This window comes from Ambystoma mexicanum, chromosome 8, assembly GCF_040938575.1.
Source record: "Ambystoma mexicanum isolate Mex_15411 chromosome 8, UKY_AmexF1_1, whole genome shotgun sequence".
Lineage (NCBI taxonomy): Eukaryota > Metazoa > Chordata > Amphibia > Caudata > Ambystomatidae > Ambystoma > Ambystoma mexicanum.
This window is the reverse complement of record NC_090929.1, coordinates 1637721433-1637742663: the sequence shown is the minus strand read 5'-3', so window position 1 is coordinate 1637742663 and position 21231 is coordinate 1637721433. Positions and strand designations below refer to the sequence as shown.

The 21231-nt window shown below is 43.5% G+C and overlaps 1 protein-coding gene across 1 annotated transcript in view; it reads right to left on the bottom strand.

Moving 5' to 3' along the window:
- The window catches only part of FAM204A (family with sequence similarity 204 member A), a 550935-nt gene that overhangs the window by 463028 nt on the left and 66676 nt on the right, over positions 1-21231 (bottom strand). Inside the window, exon 2 of the mRNA XM_069611905.1 lies at positions 3786-3876. Coding sequence (XP_069468006.1) covers positions 3786-3876 — 91 coding nt within the window. The remainder of the gene's footprint in view (positions 1-3785; positions 3877-21231) is intronic.

Sequence of the window (21231 nt, the reverse complement as noted above, 5' to 3'; positions counted from 1 at the left end):
CTTCCTTGGCCACTCACCCTCCTCCTTCCGCCCTCTCCTCCTTCGCCACTGTCGCACCTGAAGAAGTTACCAGAGTTGTCCGCTCCATGAAGGTCTCTTCCAAACAGGTTCACCCTTGCTCATCCAGAACCATCAAGGACAACATTGGCTCTCTTGCCCCCACACTCGCTTACTTCTGCAACCACTCTTTCGCCACTGGAACTTTCCCCTGGGCCCCCAAGCATGCCCTCGTGCGCACAGTCCTGAAAAAACCTTCAGCAGACACTACCTGTCCAGTCAACTACCGCCCTATTTCATTCGCCACCTTCCTGGGGAAACTGATGGAGAATGTGGCTTTGCCCCAACTCAACTTGCACACTGAACTGGTTGGTTGTCTCCAGGACCATCAATCTGGATTCCGAGCATCCAGAGGCACAGAAACTGCTCTTCTGAACACCTGCGAACTTCTCGCATCTCTGGACTCAAACTCCCCAGCTGTCCTCATCCTACTCGATCTCTCCTCTGCCTTTGACACGGCCAACTACTCCATCCTCATACAAAGGCTCCATGATACCCTTAGTATCTCGGAATGGGCACTGGACTAGCTAACCTCTTTCCTAACTGACCGCCCTTCCCAAGTCATCCTGAGCACCTTCTCTCCTACTTTCTTCTCCACCTATGGTGTCCCCCAGGATTCTATCCTCTCCCCATGGTTCTTTAACATCTACCTTGCTCAGCTGGCACTCCTCATCTCCTTCTCCCCCAACTTCCAGTTATGCAGACGACAATCAACTCTTTTTCAAACTTCCTGCTGACCTTCATACACCTTCCTTCATCCCTCACTGCATATCTGCCATCCAGGCCTGGTGCACCTCCAACGGTCTCTGCCTCAATGCCAGAAAAATTGAGATCCTTCCCATTGGGACCCCTGCTCCCTCCTTGTTCCCTTCTCTCTGGCTTTCCTCCATGGACTCTCCCCTGCTCCTTGTTCTGAAGCCAGAAACCTTGGAGTCATCTTCCACTCCTCTCTCTCCTACCTCCCTCACACTCAGGACATTGCCATCCTCCCTCACACTCAGAACATTGCCAAGAAGTCCCACTTTCAACTCTTCCTTCTCAAAGGAATTCTCCCTTTCCTCATTTTCCCCGAGAAGCTCAATGTTACCCGAGCCCTGGTTCTCTCTAGGATTTCTTCTTCCACTCTGTGACCTCTACAGCTAATCCAGAATAGGGCAGCAAGACGTATCCTGGGCCTTAAGCCCAGAGATGATCCGGAGATGTGAGAAGTAGGGTGCAGGGAGGGAGGAGATGTGTTAATGAGAAAGAATTAGGCAGAGGCAGAAGAGGGGAAGATGAGTGGGTAGAGGTAAGATAAAGATTGAAGTCACCAAGCAGAAAGAAGGTTGTAGATGAAGGAGAAAGCGAAGTCAAGATCGTAGAATTAGGAAGGTAAATGGTAAGAAAGGTTAAGGGATATGGTTTAGAAAAGGCAGCAATCCTGGTTGCCGCTGTTTTTCCCCACTTTGCAAGCCACGCCCACCTGGTGCATTCTTGGTTGCTCTTTTTCCCTATTTTTCTGCAGATGGGGAGCAGGTGAAAGTGTATCTAGGTCACCTGGCCCAAGCACCACACACCTTCTTAGCCCTGCCTCTTCCTTCCTGCTCTTAACTCTTAGATCAAGGGTGTCTCTTGCCTGCGCGTCCGAAACGAAGGGCAGACGAAGAAAGGGGCAATTCCTGTTTGGACCTGTTCGGACCAGGAGGACCCAGGGCCCGACGTCCTGCTCAGACAGCAGGTAAGCATGCATCAACATGTGTTTACTCCCTCTGTCCCCACAGGCCATCCCCGCCACCTCTTATCCCCCCGGGATGTTCTCTTGTGCCCACCACCCTTCTCGCCTGTTTTGCTTGATTCTTCTACCCTGCTTCCCATCCCCTCCCTCCAGCCTTCCTCTGCAGGAGTCTGTCCTGATACATTCTGGTTTCACCATCACCGTCCTGCGGCCAATGCTTGATTTGACTTTTATGGACTTCATTGATTCACAGTGTGTCACTCTTTCTCAACTCTCATGCTGGACTTCCTTTGCATCTTATATTCAAGGAGGCCCTGAATCATGCTGTTCCCATCTTCATCTTGTATCCTGCCTTGCAACATTATTTGTTACTACTGACTTCTACAAATATATTCGCTCTCCCCTCTTGCTTCTCCACTCTTTTTGACTGCTTACCCTCTGTTCTCTCCTCCTCTCACTTTCTTTTTTTTCCCATCTCCTCCCCTTACTTTCTTCTATGCACCTACTCTATCAGAATTGTCTCTGGACCTAGTATGATAGCAACCTCGTCTGTCCCCCACCACTTACTTATTTTCTCCCTCTCCAGCACTATTTGAAATGTCATCAGGCCTAGTACGATAGTCGCTTGTTTTGTTCCTCCCCTCCCTTTCTGCACCACTCTCCCTCACCTTTTGTTTTTCTCTGGCTCTACCAGAAATGTCATCAGGCCTAGTACGGTAGTCACCTGTCTGTTTCCATTTCCTTCCTACTCTTCCCCCTCCCTTTCTTATCTATGTCTTAGCTCTTGCACTATCTGAAATGTCGTCAGGCCGAGTATGATAGTTAATTTCATATCCTTACTGTCAAGGCCTGTAAGAATGTCATTGTATTTTCCCTTGTTGCCTCCCTTGCCTTGAAGCGCTTTGGAACACATTGCGTATAGGTGCTATATAAATAAACTATCAGATTATATCATATCATGCTCAAATGAGAAGAAGACAGAGACTTGAAGGAGTAGATGCAGAATGCGAGGAGGAATGAAAGAGAATAGCAGTACCACCTCCCCCGTCCGGTGGATCGAGGCGGGTGGCTGAATCAGGTCTGAGAAGAGGAGAGCAGGAATAGAAGAGTTACATGTAGTAAGCCATGTTTCTGTTAAACACAACAACTCAAGGTTTAGACAGAAGAATAGGAGGAGGATAGAGTAGGGTTTTTTTAACGATAGATCAAGGCCAACAGTGATAACATGAGATGGTGCAGGCGAGATAAGGGGGTAGGTAAAGTTTAACGGAGAGAGCGGGGGGACAGTGGCTGAGAACAGATGGTGTGATGAGGGGATAAGGAAAAAGAAATGGCGAGTGCAACAGAAATCTGAGTGACAGTAAGAGAGGGAGATAGAAGCATGGAAGCCTAGGAGACGAGTACAAGGTGTAGACAACAGATGCAGTAAGAAAGTAATGGTAGCAGCGGGCGCACAGGGCGCAAACAGGAGAAAACAGGGATGAGGTATGACCCTTAAATTTGTCGCCCTTTTGAAGGGTCACGTGAAGGGCCGCGGTGGTGTGACGGCATCAACGGCAACTCCTCCAGGAGCTGAAGCTCAGGTACGGGGAGCAGAGGAGGGCCAGGTGCGGAGGACTGCACAGGTGAATGGTGGTGCCTCAGGCAGCAGCCCGACCTAGTGATGGAAAAGGAGGCAGAGCATTGCAGAGTCCCGGAATACATGAGCCATTATGCTTTAAATGCCTTCTATATGTGTCCTACAGCTTCTTTACACACATTCCCAAACACCCAGAGACAACATCACATAAATTTGTTTGTAGCTCACCAGCGGGCCAGGGGAGTCAAAAGTAGCTCCTGGTTGGTGTCAAGCTAACAAGGATCTTATAGGCTAATAGTAGAAGCTAAATAGCTCCCTGTTCCTCCCAATTTTTAACTCTGTATAATGTCTGTTACCTGTCATAACTTTCCAACATATAGAGCATCAGAAACAAAATGCATTATACACACAACACTTTAAATCCACTTGCAGCACCTTTTCTCCGATGTTTCCTTCTTCTGGGTCGGTCTCGAAGATTAGTCTGGGTTTTCATTTCAATGTTTTTCTTCTGTAGCTCTTGAAATTTCTGAGAATGAAAAGAGGCCAACAATAACCATTACGATCATGAAAAATAAAACAAATCAGAAATGCTACCAATCATTTTACAAGTAATATGCAGCACATTTTATTTTTAGTTTACTTTTAAACAGTATTAAAACACCAACAGAACAGCATCCAGTGACTCATGGCAAAGAACCATGGGCCAACAGAGCTTGAGATAATTCTGAACAACCACAAGTGATTGTTGAAGGGGATTCTCCAGTGAAGGACACAAGAGAACCAATGGTCAGGACACAGAGTTCTCCTATTTGCAGGACTGTAAGGTTGCCATAACATAAATGGGCCCCAGGCAGCCCTACAGAACTAAAAACAAAATAGGTAGTAAAAATACTCCCAACAAAAGAATTAGAAACAGACATGTAGAACCATGTCCCCACTGCCTTCACACACACACACAAAGCTTCATAGATATGTTTGGACCACTAGTGCACATAATACTACAGGAAGTCACTTCTATTAATACCTGATCAGTAGAAGTAAACATATCTTCTAATGTACATGAATAACTGGGTGCAAAGAAATAATTATTTAAAAAACAATTTACATTTTGCAGTTAAAACTTATTTCTAACCCACTTATAAAATAATCCCATTGGCAATTGGACTTACATTTCTACTCCTTAAAAATCATTTTACTCCCAACTTCAAAAAATAAGGAGTGAAATACTCCCATCTCCAAACCTTATCTGGAGCACTGACCCCAAGAGCCCCATGTAATTGACGGGAGATGCCAGACCAGTGACCTACATTGAAGGGTTTGAGCCATATCAGTGTCTGTGGTCTGCCAAATAAAATCGACCACACACAGTAGTTGCAGTCCCATTCATGGCTCAAAGGCAATCAGTTTAGTATAGAAGGTGTGTCAATGGTTGCCAGGGTTAGCTAAGAAGAGACTAACATATTTAAATTATTTCCAACATGGAGGACACTACGCAGGAGTTAAAAGCCAACCAAAAACTCAGCATCTATTGTGCCATGACAACGTTTCTATCTTTACAACTCCTAAATGGGTTTTCAGGCATCAGCTTTATTAAACCTTTTAATTCCTAGGAGTCAATGTGGACTCTTGTGCCATGGATATAATGTACTGATTGCCCCTCAGTCAAAGGGACTTGTGGGGCACAGAGCATGTGTCCATCCTCCTCACCTCCCATATCATGGTTTCCCTGTAGCTGTGAAAACGGAAGAGACTCTTCCTTAGGCTCTCCCCTCAGTCTGCTCCCCAGTCACCAGGTGAGTCTCCAGCTTTGCAGATGGAGTGGAGTGGCTTGGAATTGGGAGATCGCTCTTTGAAATCAAAAGAGGCAGAAGGCCTTCCTCCATTAAGTGCTATGCCAAGCATTGGTCTGTATTACAAAAACAGTACAACGGTATAGAGACCCTTCCCTATCCTCCGGTCCTCCCTCGATTCTGCAATTTTTGCAGGAGACACTTTTCCCATAGGTTTGTCTATGCCTTCTCTTAGGTTGCAGTGGGTCATGAAGGCATGATCCATGGACAGGCTCCTGGAAGCAATAGCTTAGCCGAGCATACATACATGTTTCTCCATAGTAAAGCCTACTGTCAAGTCTTTATTTCCTTCTTGTTATTTGTCTTCGATTCTTAGAGTTGTTCACCCACATGAACCAACACCTTCAGTTGACATAAAATTGAATTGACCAAAGAGTTTGGGTTGATCCAAGTCACTTCTCTCAAACTTTTCCCAGAGAAACTCCCATGGCCTCCACTCACAATGCTGCTACGCTGCTCCAGCTAGTCGATTATTTCTCCACGACCACAAATAACTGCTATACTGTCTGAATTACACAAAACATATTCCCTGTTTAAATACAGGTCGAAACATTGTTTTCAGTTCAGAGTGTACCGATGCTCCCCAAAGTCGGCCAAAAACAGCTTTTGGGAGTGATTGAAATCTTGCAAGACAATACGCTCAAAAGCTAGGTCACAGTTATGGATTAATGAATTTGGTGCAACAGTCATTTAGGGATCCAGCAATTAGGCTCAAAAGCTGGGTCACAGCTATGGATTGGTGAATTTGGTGTGACAGTCATTTAGGGATCCAGAGATTAGGCTCAAAAGCTGGATCACAGCTATGGATTAGTGAATTTGGTGTAACAGTCATTTAGGGATCCAGACATTAGGCTCAAAAGCTGGATCACAGCTATGGATTAGTGAATTTGGTGTGACAGTCATTTAGGGATCCAGACATTAGGATCAAAAGCTGGGTCACAGCTATGGATTGGTGAATTTGGTGCGACAGTCATTTAGGGATCCAGAGATTAGGCTCAAAAGCTGGGTCACAGCTATGGATTGATGAATTTGGTGCGACAGTCATTTAGGGATCCAGACATCAGCCGCAAAAGCTGGGTCACAGCTATGGATGAATGAATTTGCTGCGACAGTCATTTAGGGATCCAGACATCAGGCTCAAAAGCTGGGTCACAGCTATGGATTGATGAATTTGGTGCGACAGTCCTTTAGGGATCCAGACATCAGGCTCAAAAGCTGGGTCACAGCTATGGATTGGTGAATTTGGTGCGACAGTCATTTAGGGATCCAGACATTAGGCTCAAAAGCTGGGTCACAGCTATGGATTGATGAATTTGGTTCGACAGTCATTTAGGGATCCAGACATCAGGCTCAAAAGCTGGGTCACAGCTATGGATGAATGAATTTGCTGTCATTTAGGGATCCTTCAATAGCGGAGCATTTACCTCACCAAACATTCTACCTGAAGAAACGGTCCAGAAACAGGCAGCGTAGGAATCCAGACATTAGGCTCAAAAGCTGGGTCATATTTAATAGTAGCTGGGTCATATTTTGCGCACGGAAACACTTGTGTATCGGCGCATTATAAATGCCATATCATAGCATGATTTTGGGGAACATTAAAAAAAAAACTAAGATTTATCACAATCATATGAAATACAAATGCTGTCCACACCTAAACATAGCTTACACAGAATATAAAATTATTCATGCATACAAGTATAAAAAAAGAATGTTAGATATTTTTCAACCTCACTAACTTGGGGGCCCTGGTTAGTCCTTAAGGCTACAAGTGCAGGGTGACTGTGTACCCCACTGCTGTCTATTTGCGTAGCAGTACTACATCCCTTAAGGGTAGTAGCCCATCGGAACCATGTTCCCTCTTTCTGTTGACTTTAAGGACATTTCTCCTTTCATGTACTCCAGACAGGCTTGTGTCAGTGTTACCTTATTTTTACACATTCACAGTACCCTCTTATTCACCTTTACTTTAACATGAGGTGGCCATGTGATCGTTGTAGTGGCCAAAATGGCTAAACAGTGTTGGTCAAGTCCTGTCTTCGACTATCTGTGTTGGCCATCTTCCTCCCAGAAGAAGGGAATCGAACAATAGTGTCGTACTTTTTCAATGGCTCTAGCCAGAGCCCATGAAGCAACCTTTGTGAGCTTTGAACAAGTTTTGACTGTACAGGGAGTCAGACAGCCTAATCCACATCCTAACCAGAGCGATGTCATGACTGTATCTGAGCTGGCTATGCATGAATGGATAGACAAGCAGCGTTTGCCTGTTGCAGGTTCTGCAATAAGTGGGCTGCGATCACCCCGAGCCCAGGTTTCTGTATATTGGGGGGGATGGAGGAGGGGCAGGGGATGTGGAGCCATTCAGGAGGGTAGATCACTGTACTCGGACTCCGAAGAAGCCACAGAGGGATGCTTTGAAGCTAATGCTGAAACAAAGGGCCATCAAAGCCAACTTCTGCATGGTGAACCTCTCCTCTCTACTGACCAGGGAGACCTAGATGGTGTCTCCCTACATTAAGCCAACTGATCGTAAAAGCCATTGTCTGAATCAACCAGCGTGAGGACTCCTCTGTAGTGGGACTTTGTGCAGCCTCCCGTGCTGTGCAACTTTCTTGATGACTGTCGAGGGATACAGAATCTGCATCTCTACTTCTGCTGCTCTCGACCAGGTAGCATGTCATTGCTAGAGCTGAAGTCCTTCATTCATCCTCACTGTCACATGCAGACCCTGGCTCGGTTACCAAGGCTGTTTCTCTGGTGTGCTGCATGAGTGAGGGCCTTCTCTGTCGTGGCTACTGAAGCAGAGATTCTTTGTTATTTATTTTTATCATTGTGCAGTAGCCAACATTTGACTTATAACAATTTCACAATAATACATACAAATGAAAAAACTGAAACACTTCAATTTACAAACTCGTTTCACTAAAATCTTCAATAAAAAAAAACAGTGAAACTATATCACAAGCACTGAAACAGGTTATGAGAAACATGGATAATATAAACACAGGAAGCAGCAGAGAGCATATTTCAAGATAGGCAAGGAATTAGGTCTCCAAAAAATTGACTGTAAACAACAACAGCTCCATTAAACAAAACCAGGAGAAAAGAAACACAGTGGCTCAGACCTAGATGACTCTAGTTACTAATCACTTCGTTCACTCCACATCAGGACTCAGTCACTGATTAAATTAAGTTCCCTCAGGGCTCTGACGAGTTCCATTGAGAGAGCTGACTCCTGACCTGAGGATATTCTCCCCCTGAATTTATCGGAGTTTAGCCAGGATACATGATGAACAAACCTGCCAAATCTTCTCACCCTCATACTACAAGTGCCCGACAATTAGATAGTAGGTGTTTAGATGTTTGCAAATCCTTGTTACAACACTTGTCACAGTGCGGTTCTGTTTTCCCTTCTCTATCTCTAGTGGCCAAAATCTCTAGAGTAGGAAGTAGGTTTAAACGAAAGGGATAATCCAAAACACGGATCAGGTGTTTTTGTTATATAGGAGGGGACCATAGATTAAGGCTTATCAACCACAATGGAAGAGGCAGATCTCTTCGCCCTCCTCATACTGTCTTTAGTATCTAACCAGTCCCTTTGTTTCATTTTTTCCTTTTACCTTATCTGGATTCTGAAGGAGTAGATTAGAATCACAGTCCGCTCCCTCTAAAATTTCCAAGCATCTTTGCTGGAATTTAGACAGAAACCCATTTTTACCAAAATGCATCTCTCGAGCAATTTCCTCAAATAGTGAGTTCTTGGGAGAGTCTAATACTGATCTGTACAATGTCAGCCACTTCCATTTCAGCCATGATCTAAGGGACAACAGACCCAGTTCATAGCGAAGAGAGACTATTGGCACACAATCCGGTAGTCCTATTGTGTGTGTCCACAACCTGGCATCCCAGGAGTCCCACTCAATGTCCATGGCTAATGAGTTGTAGTCCAAACCAAATAGGAGCATCAGAATTACATTCCCTATATAAAATTTCACCAAAGGGAGAATAGAGAATTTTCAAAATTGGGATCTGATTTTTTTCATTTGTGCTCCCAATTCTACCACTTTTAACTCAATTGAGCGCAAAAAGCTGCATTTAGTTGGAAAAGAACTGATTGATGCTCCCAAATAGGTAAATTCTGAGTCAACCTCAATCAGTAGTTTGGTCCAAATTCCAGACATAGTGCTTTACTATCTTTCTTGGTTGTTTAAATCTTATCATCTTGGACTTCACTGGATTGATGGTAAGGTTATTATTTCGGGCATAATTTTCTACTGCGGACAGAAGATGCTGCAGCCCTACTTGGGAATGATCTAGGACTACAACGTCATCTGTGTATTCCAACCAATTGATTTTTGTTTTTCCAAGTACCGGAGATATTAAACCTATGCCCTTCAGCACTCAGCAAGGTCTGCCATGAACAAAATGAACAAAAAAGGAGCCAACAGGCATCCCTGGCGGACCCCTCTCTCTATTGACAGAAGGCCTGATTTATAAAGCCTGACCTGCATGGAGTTGTTGTAATGTAATTCTCTCAAGACTGACAATAGACTCAGAGAGATACCCCAATCATCCGGTTTTTTCAATAGGAGATTCCTGTGAATAGTGTCAAACGTTTAGGAGAGGTCTAACCAAGCCCCAAAAAGGGGAGGACCTCCTCCTTGGACAGACGGCGCAATCAGGCAGCTCAAAACCAGCCCAATAAGATAATAAAGGATAAACCCTTTCTAAAGCCCGATTGCTGCCTTGAAATTACGCCCTTCTTTTTTGCCCATGCTACCAATTCCCCTAGGATGAGACCTGTAAAGATTTTGCCGTCTGCATCTAAAAGGGAAATTGGACGGTAATTAGCTGCTAGCAGTCTATTGGTATAACTATGGAATTTTTCCACGAGTCAGGGAAGCTCTTCTGATGGATTAGGTTATCAGAAAGATTTTTTAATGTCCTTGCCCAGAGGGGAGGATCCATTTTTAAAATTGAATTACTCAACCCATTGGGACCCACAGCTCTGGAAGCTGATTATTTCCTTATCAGCAATTCCAGATCTGCGGCAGAAAAGTCCAGGGACCACTTGACCAGAGTATTTCTATCTCCGACTATTGCATTCGTCAAGTCATAGACTCTCAAAGTGCTCACACCAGACCTGTTCTTGGATAACAGCATCCTATTTTTTGGTTCCGACTTACCTCATTTAAACCTACCATTACCCAGAAATTTCTTGAGTTTCCCCGCGAGAGAGCAGATAACATTCTCTCTCCATCCTGCTGCCACAGAAAGTATCTGTGCGCTCTAAACCAATTTCTATAGTCGTTACTGAGGATTCTCAGGCCTTCCTTGAGCTGCTCCAAATCTATACAAGATATTTTTAACCTCCCTCTTGGCAGTCTAAGTTGCTTCTTCCATTCAGTTATTTCAACATTAAAAGTATGTTTGTGAATCCTATGTGGTTTGTGCGTGTTGGAATCAGCAGGTGCCAAGTTAGAAAGAAAAAAGAGAGAAATCACCAGGGTTACAAAGGTTCGAAAGGTGTTGGTCTGAGAGTTGATGCACCAGACCCCTCAATTCGCCATTTAAGACTTTACCCCCCCTTTGTGAAATCTCCTTACAACAGTTCCGGCTCTATTCATAAAAAGCTCCTGGTCGGAACTAAATACATTGTGATCCCCTTCAAACCACAGGAGTGCCTTTAGGATTACATGATCATCAGTATTCCCCTCCCCCAGTTCAAAACCTGAACAAGATTCAAAAATTCATTTTGAGGCAAAGAGATAATCAATAGTTGAAAAAGCAGGTCCTCTACGCCACGATGGGGCGTTTGGGATGTCCCCCCTAATGTTACCATTAAACATTTGGAGGCTTCATTCTTGCATGAAGTCTACCTAAATTTTCCCGTTGGTGGTCTTCTGACGGGATTTAACCGAGATTGGGTCCTCTGTGGGGATACATTGAGAGTTTAGATCACCCACAATAATAAGATCATCTAATGGAAAGTGCTGAGAACATTCTACTAGGCCAGCCAAAAGATTAAGGAGAAAATCTGACAATGATAACATTGGGGTTCCAGTAAACATTTACAATGAGCCAGCTTTTACCCCTGGTAACCCCTCTCCTTGTCGCACTCACCATAAGAATGCCTTCACTAACATTCAGTACACTTTTCGAAGTCTCAAAGATCTCATTACTGCATGCCACCAACAAACCCCCCCCCCCCCCCCGTTGGCCTTACCCCTCTGATCCCAGAGCCAATTGCTGGAAGATAGAGAAAGCATCAAACCCAACTGAACATGTTAACCAAGTCTCTTGAAATAATATTAGATCAGAAGACTTAAATATTTGTGTTTTCCTTGGTTCTTGGGAGAAAGATGTATAACCTCTGGTGTTCCATGATAGTACATTTATGTGATTCTTCCCTAGAGTCTCTGTTGGGGCATGCCCATTTTAAGGAAAACCTGTGAGATTATCTCCGGAACCATTTCCCACATATTTGTTGGATTAGAAGAATTTCTCTCTTTGTTATTGATTTCTGTCTTCTGCTTTAGGGTCTCTGAAAACCCCTAGTTCGGAGTTATTGATGTTGGACATATCTGGGAGACCCTCAGACCTCTCTGGTCCCATGCCTCACCCAAGATTAAATCCACACCCAATCTTGATTTCAGATTAACTTCCGCAGTGTTTGGGTCGGGTCCAAAAGGAAAGCTCACCACATCAATGTCAGCTATTGTAAAATATTTTAGGGCGGGAATCATCTCCATTTCCCGCAGAATTGCAGATTGATTTACCGACATAGTGTTTTGGTAATGGGAAGGGGACGTTTTCTCGAGAGAAAGACTGCGATCCTTTACTTGATTGCAGGAATTGCCTCCTTAGTAATCTCAGACGTACCTTCTAAGGGGTTGCTTCTGTTACCCTTTGCTGACTTCTCCATCCCCTGAGTGCCATGGGAATTTATTTCAGAATTTTTGTTCGGGAGCCTTCTGCCCGCTGAGTTTATTGCTGTGCTCATGATTATTGCACCCCCTTCATTGTTCGTACCCTGGGACCCCCCCTGGGTTTGCGGAGGCATCACTTTTTGCGTTTTTCAAAAACATGGGTGCAATTTCTACCGACGGATTGATACGTTTATTTTTTCGTTTTGCCAAAAGAAATATTGGAGCAATTTTCTTTGGCGGCTCAATTTCATCCGTTTTTTCCATCAAGTCCTGATTTTCGTGACTATTTGATTTAATTGTCGTCTTTGACTTTTTTCCATGACCCCTTTTTGGCGAAATTTCATTCTGTTTAATTTCAACCTTTTTCATACCCTCTTAACTTTTTCAAGAAATGGTTGGACTCTGATGACTGGCGTTTCTTTTTACGCTTGCCTTGAATAATAATAATTGGCTGCCCTGGGGCTTCAGATGTTTCTCTTGCCCTCCTTTTTCTTTTCCTTTTCGTTCTTCCATTCACTTTCTTTCTCCGAGGAGCAGCACGATCGGAGTCTCCTGAAGATTTATAAATCGGCCGCTCCTAGCCAGCTTGCAAGAGGTAATTGTCAACCACTAATGCCATCCTCAAGAACTCTTCCATTACCGAGGCTGAAAGTGGAGTATCTAGTGTAAAAGATTCTGTGCTCATTTTTTTGGGGGGGCCCTTTCTCTTGGTTCTCGGATCTTCTATCGATGTGCTTGAGTTTCTCTGAGATGGTCATCGACATTTTTAATAGGTCTCCACATACAGCTGTCACATGATACATTTCTACTGATTGATCCTGGACTTCTTTTTTGGAGTTCCTTCACAACTACCCCCATTGATTCATTGATGGCAGATTTCAGAGCAATCATAGTGGATTCATTTATCTCCAGTTTTTTTGTAACCTCCAATAATATGCCCGTATGTTGCTGAACTTCCATCTTTAGATTTTTAAAAAACTTTTACCAGTGATGTTAGGACAAAATTTAAAGCCGTTATTGTGGGCGGAGCCAGTTCCTGCTGCAGGATTAATGGACTTATATGCGCAATAATCTTTGCCACAAGAACGCTCTTTACCATCGTCAACAGCATTTTGTTCAAAGGGCCCATTGAATGGTTCCACCACTTCTAACTCAAAGAGATCTTCGTCTCTTAGTTCACGGAGGTCAATAATTGATTGCAAGTGAGGGTCCCCAGACTCGACCCGGCCCTCTTCTTGGATGGATGGAACATTCATAGTGCAATTCATAGATAGCTCTGTAGATTTTGCAAGATGGTTAGAAATCACCTTTTTCATCGTGTTTACTCTTAAGGTAAAGTCCAGATTGCCTTGGGAAAGGGCCCGAATAGGATGATTTATCGGGTTGATTCAGTTCCTTTATGACTCGATTATTTTTGGAAACCTGATCCTGTAGGCGACTGATTGCCGGCTCGGTAGATACTAGGGTGGGGGGCAAAAATACCTCCACCTGTCTTATAGGGTTTGAAAAAACTTGAACCACCCTTTTCGGGGCACTGTGACTTCTTTGAGACTTCAATAGTCTTAGTCTGATTATCCCGACTAGTTTGGGTTCCTTGGACTGAGCTGCGTAAATCATACATTGCAACTCTATCTCCACAATCCCCTAGACAGGATATGGATTAAGAGCTCCAAGTATGAGACCAAGAACTGATAGCATATTATTTGCCCACTAGGTACCAAAATACAATCTTGCGGTAAGATTCAGTACACCGCTGCAATAGCAGACAACAGCAACAATTGAAAAACCTGAAGCGTGGCTCAAAGGACTAAGTCCCGCAGTCACCACTACCTAAGGCTCGCCCTATAGGTTGGCAACGCCAAGCGACTCCTTTCAGTTAGAAGCTAGATTGCCAATGGTAAGTTCCACCCCAGACTCGCTGGTTTGCTGCATTCACAACGCACAAACACAACATAAAGAGAAAGCCGCGTCTGAAACCGCCAAGTACAGGGGGATTGCAGGTTCTATAAAGAAAACCCACACAAGATGTAGTACCAGTAGAAAAGGCTCACCAAATGGTAGAGCAAAACTTACCCCTTTTGTGGGGGTCACCATGTTCGGTCCAAGCCACCGGCACCCCTTAAGCTCATTGGCGCCTACTACGTAATCCACTCGTATGGGAACCTAAATGGACAGTAATGGTCCGCCGTCAAACGTCCAGCGCACAGCAAACAGCGAAACAGTGTTACAAGCGTGCCCTTACCTCGCGCGGGCTTCACGCCACAAGGGCGGCTTTGATGTCAATAAACAGCCCACACTTCCTGAGTGGGCGAAGCTACCAGCAGCGAGGCTCCTCGATTCTTAAAGCAACAAAGCCTTTCTTTTCCTTTTCCTTTGGAGTTTGAGAGTTTTGAGTACTTGGAAAAGGTTTCAAAACACTTCAGAACCGCAAGTGTCCTCCCAAGGAATCCACACAGGGAGACACGTAAGTGGTAGATAGCAGCAACACAACGGAAGATGCAGGAATCACAATGGGAAACAAAATTGTAGCTACAAGCGTGCCCTTTCCTCGTGCGGGCTTCACCTTTCTTTGTTATTGAAAGACGGATATCCTAAACCAAATGGTCACAAACAGACAACAGAACATATGACTGGATGGCCGAGCTGTCAAACCAAAGCCACAGCTGCACCGTGACCTCTGCCTTCCCCCCAATGCTGCAACCAATTGTCAAAGTAGTTGTCCCCAAGTCACCTTACCTGGAGTCACTGATCATCCTGGTTAGGGGAGTTAGGCTGTATACCTGTGTTATTGTGCCCTGGCCCCAATGAATCCAATAGTGTGCAATGTCTCCTAGCCTGCAGCTACAATGGCCTTACCGTTGGTGAGGCTACCGGGATGTAGGAATATTGTCTGAAGTCACCCCTAGACCAGGGAGGTTAGAAACCTATGGCTCTTCAGATCTTTTGGACTTCCTCTCCCACAATACTTCACCGTTGACTTTGCTGTCTTTGGCTGATGGGTGTTGCAGTCCAAAACACCTGAAGATTCAAAGGTTGCAGACACCTAGCTTGGTAACTAAGTTCTTAATTAAAAGGATATCTGTGCACTGTCTTCCAAATTGTCACTATCCAACCACGGTTGATTATTTAATTGCATTGAGCCCCACTGATTACTCTGGGAGAACATAAATAATGGTTCGAAACTCATTCCAAGAATCCAAAACGTGCTCATTACATGAATCAATTATTGGACAACTGCTCCAATAATAGGATTGAACTGTTTACACTAGTTTTCCGTGTGTTGTGTGTCTTATAATTGTATAAAGCTGATGAAACACTCTAACCTCTTCACACCACTTTAGCCTGCCCAAAAATATAAAGTCTTATAAATGTGTTCAAACTAAAGAAGGGGCGTGGTTTTCTCAAAAATTGGAAGCTGACAAAAAGAGAACAATAGATCGTTTAAACGTAGTGACGGCCGAAAAGATTCATTTAAAGATTAGGAGATATTACAATATGTACACTGGTGCCGAGCATTTAAGACATTTTCAAGACTTATAAAGGCAAGGATTTTATAAGTCCTGAGGAAGACCTGAAATGGAAAAGGTCAAAACAAGTGTACAAAAGATGAATATGAAGAATCAATTGTTCAACTGATTATTGTTTTTCCTGTATTAAATACAACTACGTAGTTTTGGTTATAGATTTGAAATTTAAAAAAAGATCAGTTACAACTTAATGGACGAGATCAGGCGCATGAGTAATATTCAAACTATCGAAGTTGTGGTGACATCAGACTTGGGATCACTTTCTGAACAACACTTATGCAGCCAATTTATCTTGCATAACTAAGTGGCAACATTAATGATTTAGGAAAGAGAGCGCAGGGAAGTACCAAGCCACGATTTTGATTATATTGTACAATCTAAAGAGGGGTTTAAGTTTCAATTGAACACCAATGTTGTGCTAATGCAGATATATATTTGAAAAACAATTGTACAAAAGAGTTCAGATTAAACCAACAAAAAGTTAAAGTCTACAACCATCAGAAATATTTACGTTAAAAAGGTAGCTACATAATAAACTTGAATACATTTAAAACATTTATTACAATAAAATTGCAGTACAACGGTTCTCCCATTGTTGAATGTGCCAGGTCGCCAGTGTCTCACTCCGGCATTCAGCTGCTCTTCAAAGTTTCGGTAATCATATCAAGATTATGGTAATCATGTTTTAGTTTTTGCTCTCAAATTCTTTATAGTGAAGTTAATGTATTGTGTGAATATTTGCTTTTAATAAAAATGTTAACCTGTTTTTAATGTATATTACATTTGTGCTGCTTTTGTTAGTATTTACAGTTTTCATAAATAGTTAGCTTTTTTTATGGATAGTTAATGACTATAAATGCTGTGTATATGTAATTTGTACAAGTAAATGTTACTAAGCTTTTACTCTGGATATTCTATGTTTTTTAGTTTAGTGTACATTTTCTTTGGATAACGTTAGGCTTATTGTTTAGTAAATTATATGCATTTACAATGATGACATTTACCTTGTCAATTCATATTGTATATGTAAAGTTTGACACTGGAATGCTTATGGATATGTTGTTATTGTAGATTTATTTTCTTTAAATATCTTGTGTATTTTGTATTGCATTTTTATTTTAAGTTTATTATGTAGTAATTTTGTATACTTTATTTTACCATATTATAGGTCTACATGTACTGAACTTTAAAATGATGTTACTGTTTACAAAAACTTGTTTGTATGTGTGAAATTGTTATAATTGAACTGGTACTGTTGTATGCTTTTAAGTGTGTGGGTGAGTTAAGGTTAACGTGATGTTTGATAATATAACATTTGTAATATATTAATAAAGTTTAATATGTTGTTACCTTAACATTATTATTTCTGACTGTTTTTTGCTTTAACCATAACTATTTTGTAAAAAAAAAACAAAACAGAAAAAAAAAGAAATCAACAAAGAAGGAAAAAAAGTCCATAGGACGGAGCACGAAGACGAAAACTCCAGAAACGGAAACCGAAAAGAAGCCACAAAGGACAACAAAGTTGGAAATGCAGCAAGCTCTTTGAGGAAGCAATACAAGAGGCGGGACAGATCGTCCCGCGGTCAGATAACACCAAAAAGACACAAAACACCGGCAAAGGCAAGGCCAGCACATGACGAGCCTCTTAAATTCCATCATGTCTCAAAAACAGAAAAGTACAATAAAGCTCAAGTCCAAAGAGAGATGACAAGATGGATAATGAAATTAGAACAGATTGAGGGAAATGACGACGAAATCACCTTAAATCGAGGGGGTGTACTCGCTTTGTTTAGCTACATTCCGTCATTAGCCCAAATAAGATCCGAAGACTTATTAATAGTGGACCCGAGTCATAGACGGAAAAAGGCAGTGGCTCATCTGTATATTGCCTCAAGGACCACTAAACGTCAACTGGAAAGAGATTCTACCAACCTGCTCAAAATGGGATACGATCTAACGGAATCAACGAGAGAAATCACCTCAAAGGCCGGTGCAGTCTTGCCCCGGCAAAAGCCAGCTCGGAGCCAGAACCGAGACAAAGAGGACATAAACCACCTACAAAATCAAAGGGGGAAAGACGAGGTCCTTGGTAAGGAAGCAAAAAAACGGAGCAGTACTGAAAACACTTGCCCTCGGAAACCTTTAATCCATCCATTGGAAGACTACTACGACAGGTCACCAGTAAGGAACAGAAAGTACTGTGAAAGTGACCACTCGTCCTCAAACAGACTCGTTACTAAAGCCCACCCGGACAAATTGAGGCCCAACCCCCGTGGACTAGACGCTAAACCAGCAAAGAAGATGGCTTCTCCCAGCAAACTTCCGGCAAGAAAATTGTGGGACTGGTTCCCGAAAATGCTGCAAAAACAACACAAAAGCTAGCAATCGCTTATCCCGGAGCATGTCGACCAACAGCAACGCGGCGGAAAACCAGCTCCAGACGGCCTAAAACTCTGCTCCTGGAATACAAGAGGCCACGGACACCTTACGGCACCTAGTGACGTAAAATTATCAGAATTCGACGTCCTCTGTTTCCAGGAGACCTGGCTAATGGAGCCGCCTTCCCTTGATGGGCACAACATCTTTTTGGCCCCAGCAAAAAAGGGCTCGAAAGGGCGTCCGACATCAGGAATCCTGACTGCGATTCGACATAACTGTGGCCTGTCTGAAGCAAAAGTTTTGAGAAGTAATCAATCTTTACTTATGATCAGCACAAAACTGAGTGAGCACAAAACAAACAAAGGTAAAAACGCAAAATCGACATTAGTCATAATGAACATTTACTGGAACCCAGCGACTGTTGAGGCCAGCAACTTTCTGAAAATGATTGAACAAGCCATCGACTCGGCCACATCCACGCACGCGGCATTACACCTACTGCTGTGCGGGGACATCAACGCCTCCTGTGACAAAAATAACAGTAAAGAACACCCGGCCCAAAAAACTTCATCCTCAGTCTCAAGAGGAAGGGCATGGTCAAAACTGATGACATCTAGGGACCTACATAACATGAGTGAGGTCCTAGCTAAAGAAACCTTCCTCCCAACTTGGGAAAATGGCCGATGTAACGGAACAATTGATTACATCTACGTCTCCGACAGCCTGGCGAGGCTAACTACGGAATTTGGGGTTACTAGGACCAGTAAAAGCGATCACAACATACTACACGTTACCTGGCAGACAAACCAGATCCAAAACCCAAAGACTTTACCTCAACTGGAAACAAATGTCAGAGGAACAAAAATAAAATTGTCAGCGAATGCAATAACCAGCCTTAAACGGAAGTACTGTGCTCAAAACATTACTACTCAAGCAAACGAGACAGATTACCTACCACTCTTAGAGATCTATAAAAAGAAGAGGGGCCCGAGAAACAACGAAGAACCCAGGAAGCACGTGTACGACAAACTCTTGGTTGAAAAGAAGAGAGTCCTTAGAAAAGTGAAGAGAGAAGCCCTTGCTAGAGGCCTCACAAAAACAGACAAGACAGTCACAGAGGCCACCAGGGTGTACAGATCATGGCTCAAACAGTATCGGGCGAAATTGTTTCAGCAAGACGCCGAGGAAATCCTAACAGCTATACGAGGGAACAAAAGCCGAGAATTCTGGTCGCTAATAAATTCAGCCACACCACAAGAAAAATCAACTATAATCAACAACGTAGGTGAACCCGAATGGGCGAATTTCTTCAAAACCCTCTTTGCATTACCAGAAACAACTAGGACTCCCAAGCAGAACTCCAAATCTGCACAATGGATAACCTTGGACAACGCCGAAGACATAAGTTGTCAGATCAAGACACTTAAGAACTCCAGAGCGCCCGGCCCTGATGGGATCACCAACATGGATCTAAAGGCACATCCAGAAGAATGGACGGCCTTCTTGCGTGAAATCTTCCGGAGATGCGCCATAACAAAATCAATCCCTCCATCATGGAAATCAGCGACGGTGGTGCCCATCTTCAAAAAAGGCAATAAAAGCGATCCGGCAAACTACCGCCCAATCGCCTTGCTGGATTGCATAGGCAAGGTGTTCGGGTCCCTCTTGCTAAAGGAATTTAAGGCGTGGGCTAAAACGGCTCCTTGTGAAGACCGTTTACAATCAGGATTCAAGAAAAACCTTGGCACATCTGCAAATATCTTGATAATGAACATCATGAAACAAAGTCCTCGAGGGAGGCCCTAGGATTTTCACTGTCTTCGTGGACCTCACTCAGGCCTTTGATCGTATAGACCGAGGCCTGTTATGGGACAAGCTAGAGGCATGGAATTGCCCGCCATCCATCTTAGAACCCATCAAAGCGCTGTATTCGGAGACAAACATGAGGGTGCGCCTGGATCAACAGGGTCTCCTATCCGCCTTGATTCCAACAAAAAGGGGCGTAAAACAAGGCTGCCCTTTGGCTCCGGCACTGTTCTTGGCATTCCTGGGAGACATCAAGATATCGGAAGAAATGGTGCGCTGCTTCGCCCCAAAAATCGGGAAGGAGCATGTGGGAAGGCTTCTGTACGCAGATGACGTCATACTCCTCGACCACACACAAATTGGACTGCAACGTCAGCTGAGTAACCTCCAGCAATACATGGAAAGAAATAACTTGGAGATAAACGACAAAAAGACCAAACTAATGTCTCCGTCCAAAAATACTAAAACTATTGGAAAGACGAACCTAGTTTTGAATAAAAACCTGATCGAAAATGTGACAGAATTTAAGTATCTGGGAGTCATCTTGGACAACTCCAAAAAAGAGACTGGTATGCAAAATCTCCTAAAAGAAAAAAACAGAAAACTCATAGCACAAGCGAAAGCCATCGACAGGAAATTTGGTCGATTTTCCTTGATCCCGGTGATCAACTTCTATAAAATGAAGGTGGTCCCAACCTTAGCTTACGGAGCAGATGCGTTGCCTAACATTCCCACATCCATCTGGTCTATCCTGGAGGCAACGTTCTGGCGGTCAATCTTGGGGCTTCCAAAATGCGTGCCTATAGCGTGCATAAGACAAGAACTCAGTCTTCTTTCCCTCGAGGGATCAGTAAATTGCAAATCCATAATGCTTTTCTGGAAATGTCAAACAGCTGTTAGTCCTTCTGTCTACTACCTGATTCTCCAAGAAATAAATGAACAAAAATGTCGGATGCTAAACGAATGGTCAGATCGAATCAAAAAAATCCTGCAAGAAGTTGCACTCGACATGGAGACTCTCAACACCAATCCAGTAAAAGTATTGACCAGAGTGAAGGAACTTGACTGGATCAAAACAATTGAAAAAGCGGCTTCAAACAAGCTAACGAGTCACCTGCCGGTGAATATTCGTAAATTAAACGAGCTACAACCACTTGTAAAACAGTTCCCGTCTAAGCAAGCAAGGTCTCTGTTACTAAGAGCTAGACTGAACTTGCTATACACAAACGAGATCTTATTCATACGGGGCCTCGCGACTACAAACTCCTGTAGATTTTGTGGCCAAACAAAAGAAACAGAAACCATCCGTCACTTGTTGCTTTCTTGTCCCGAAACCGCGAAGTTAAGAGCCCTGTATCTGAGACACATCTTCTCGGACTTCGCGCTG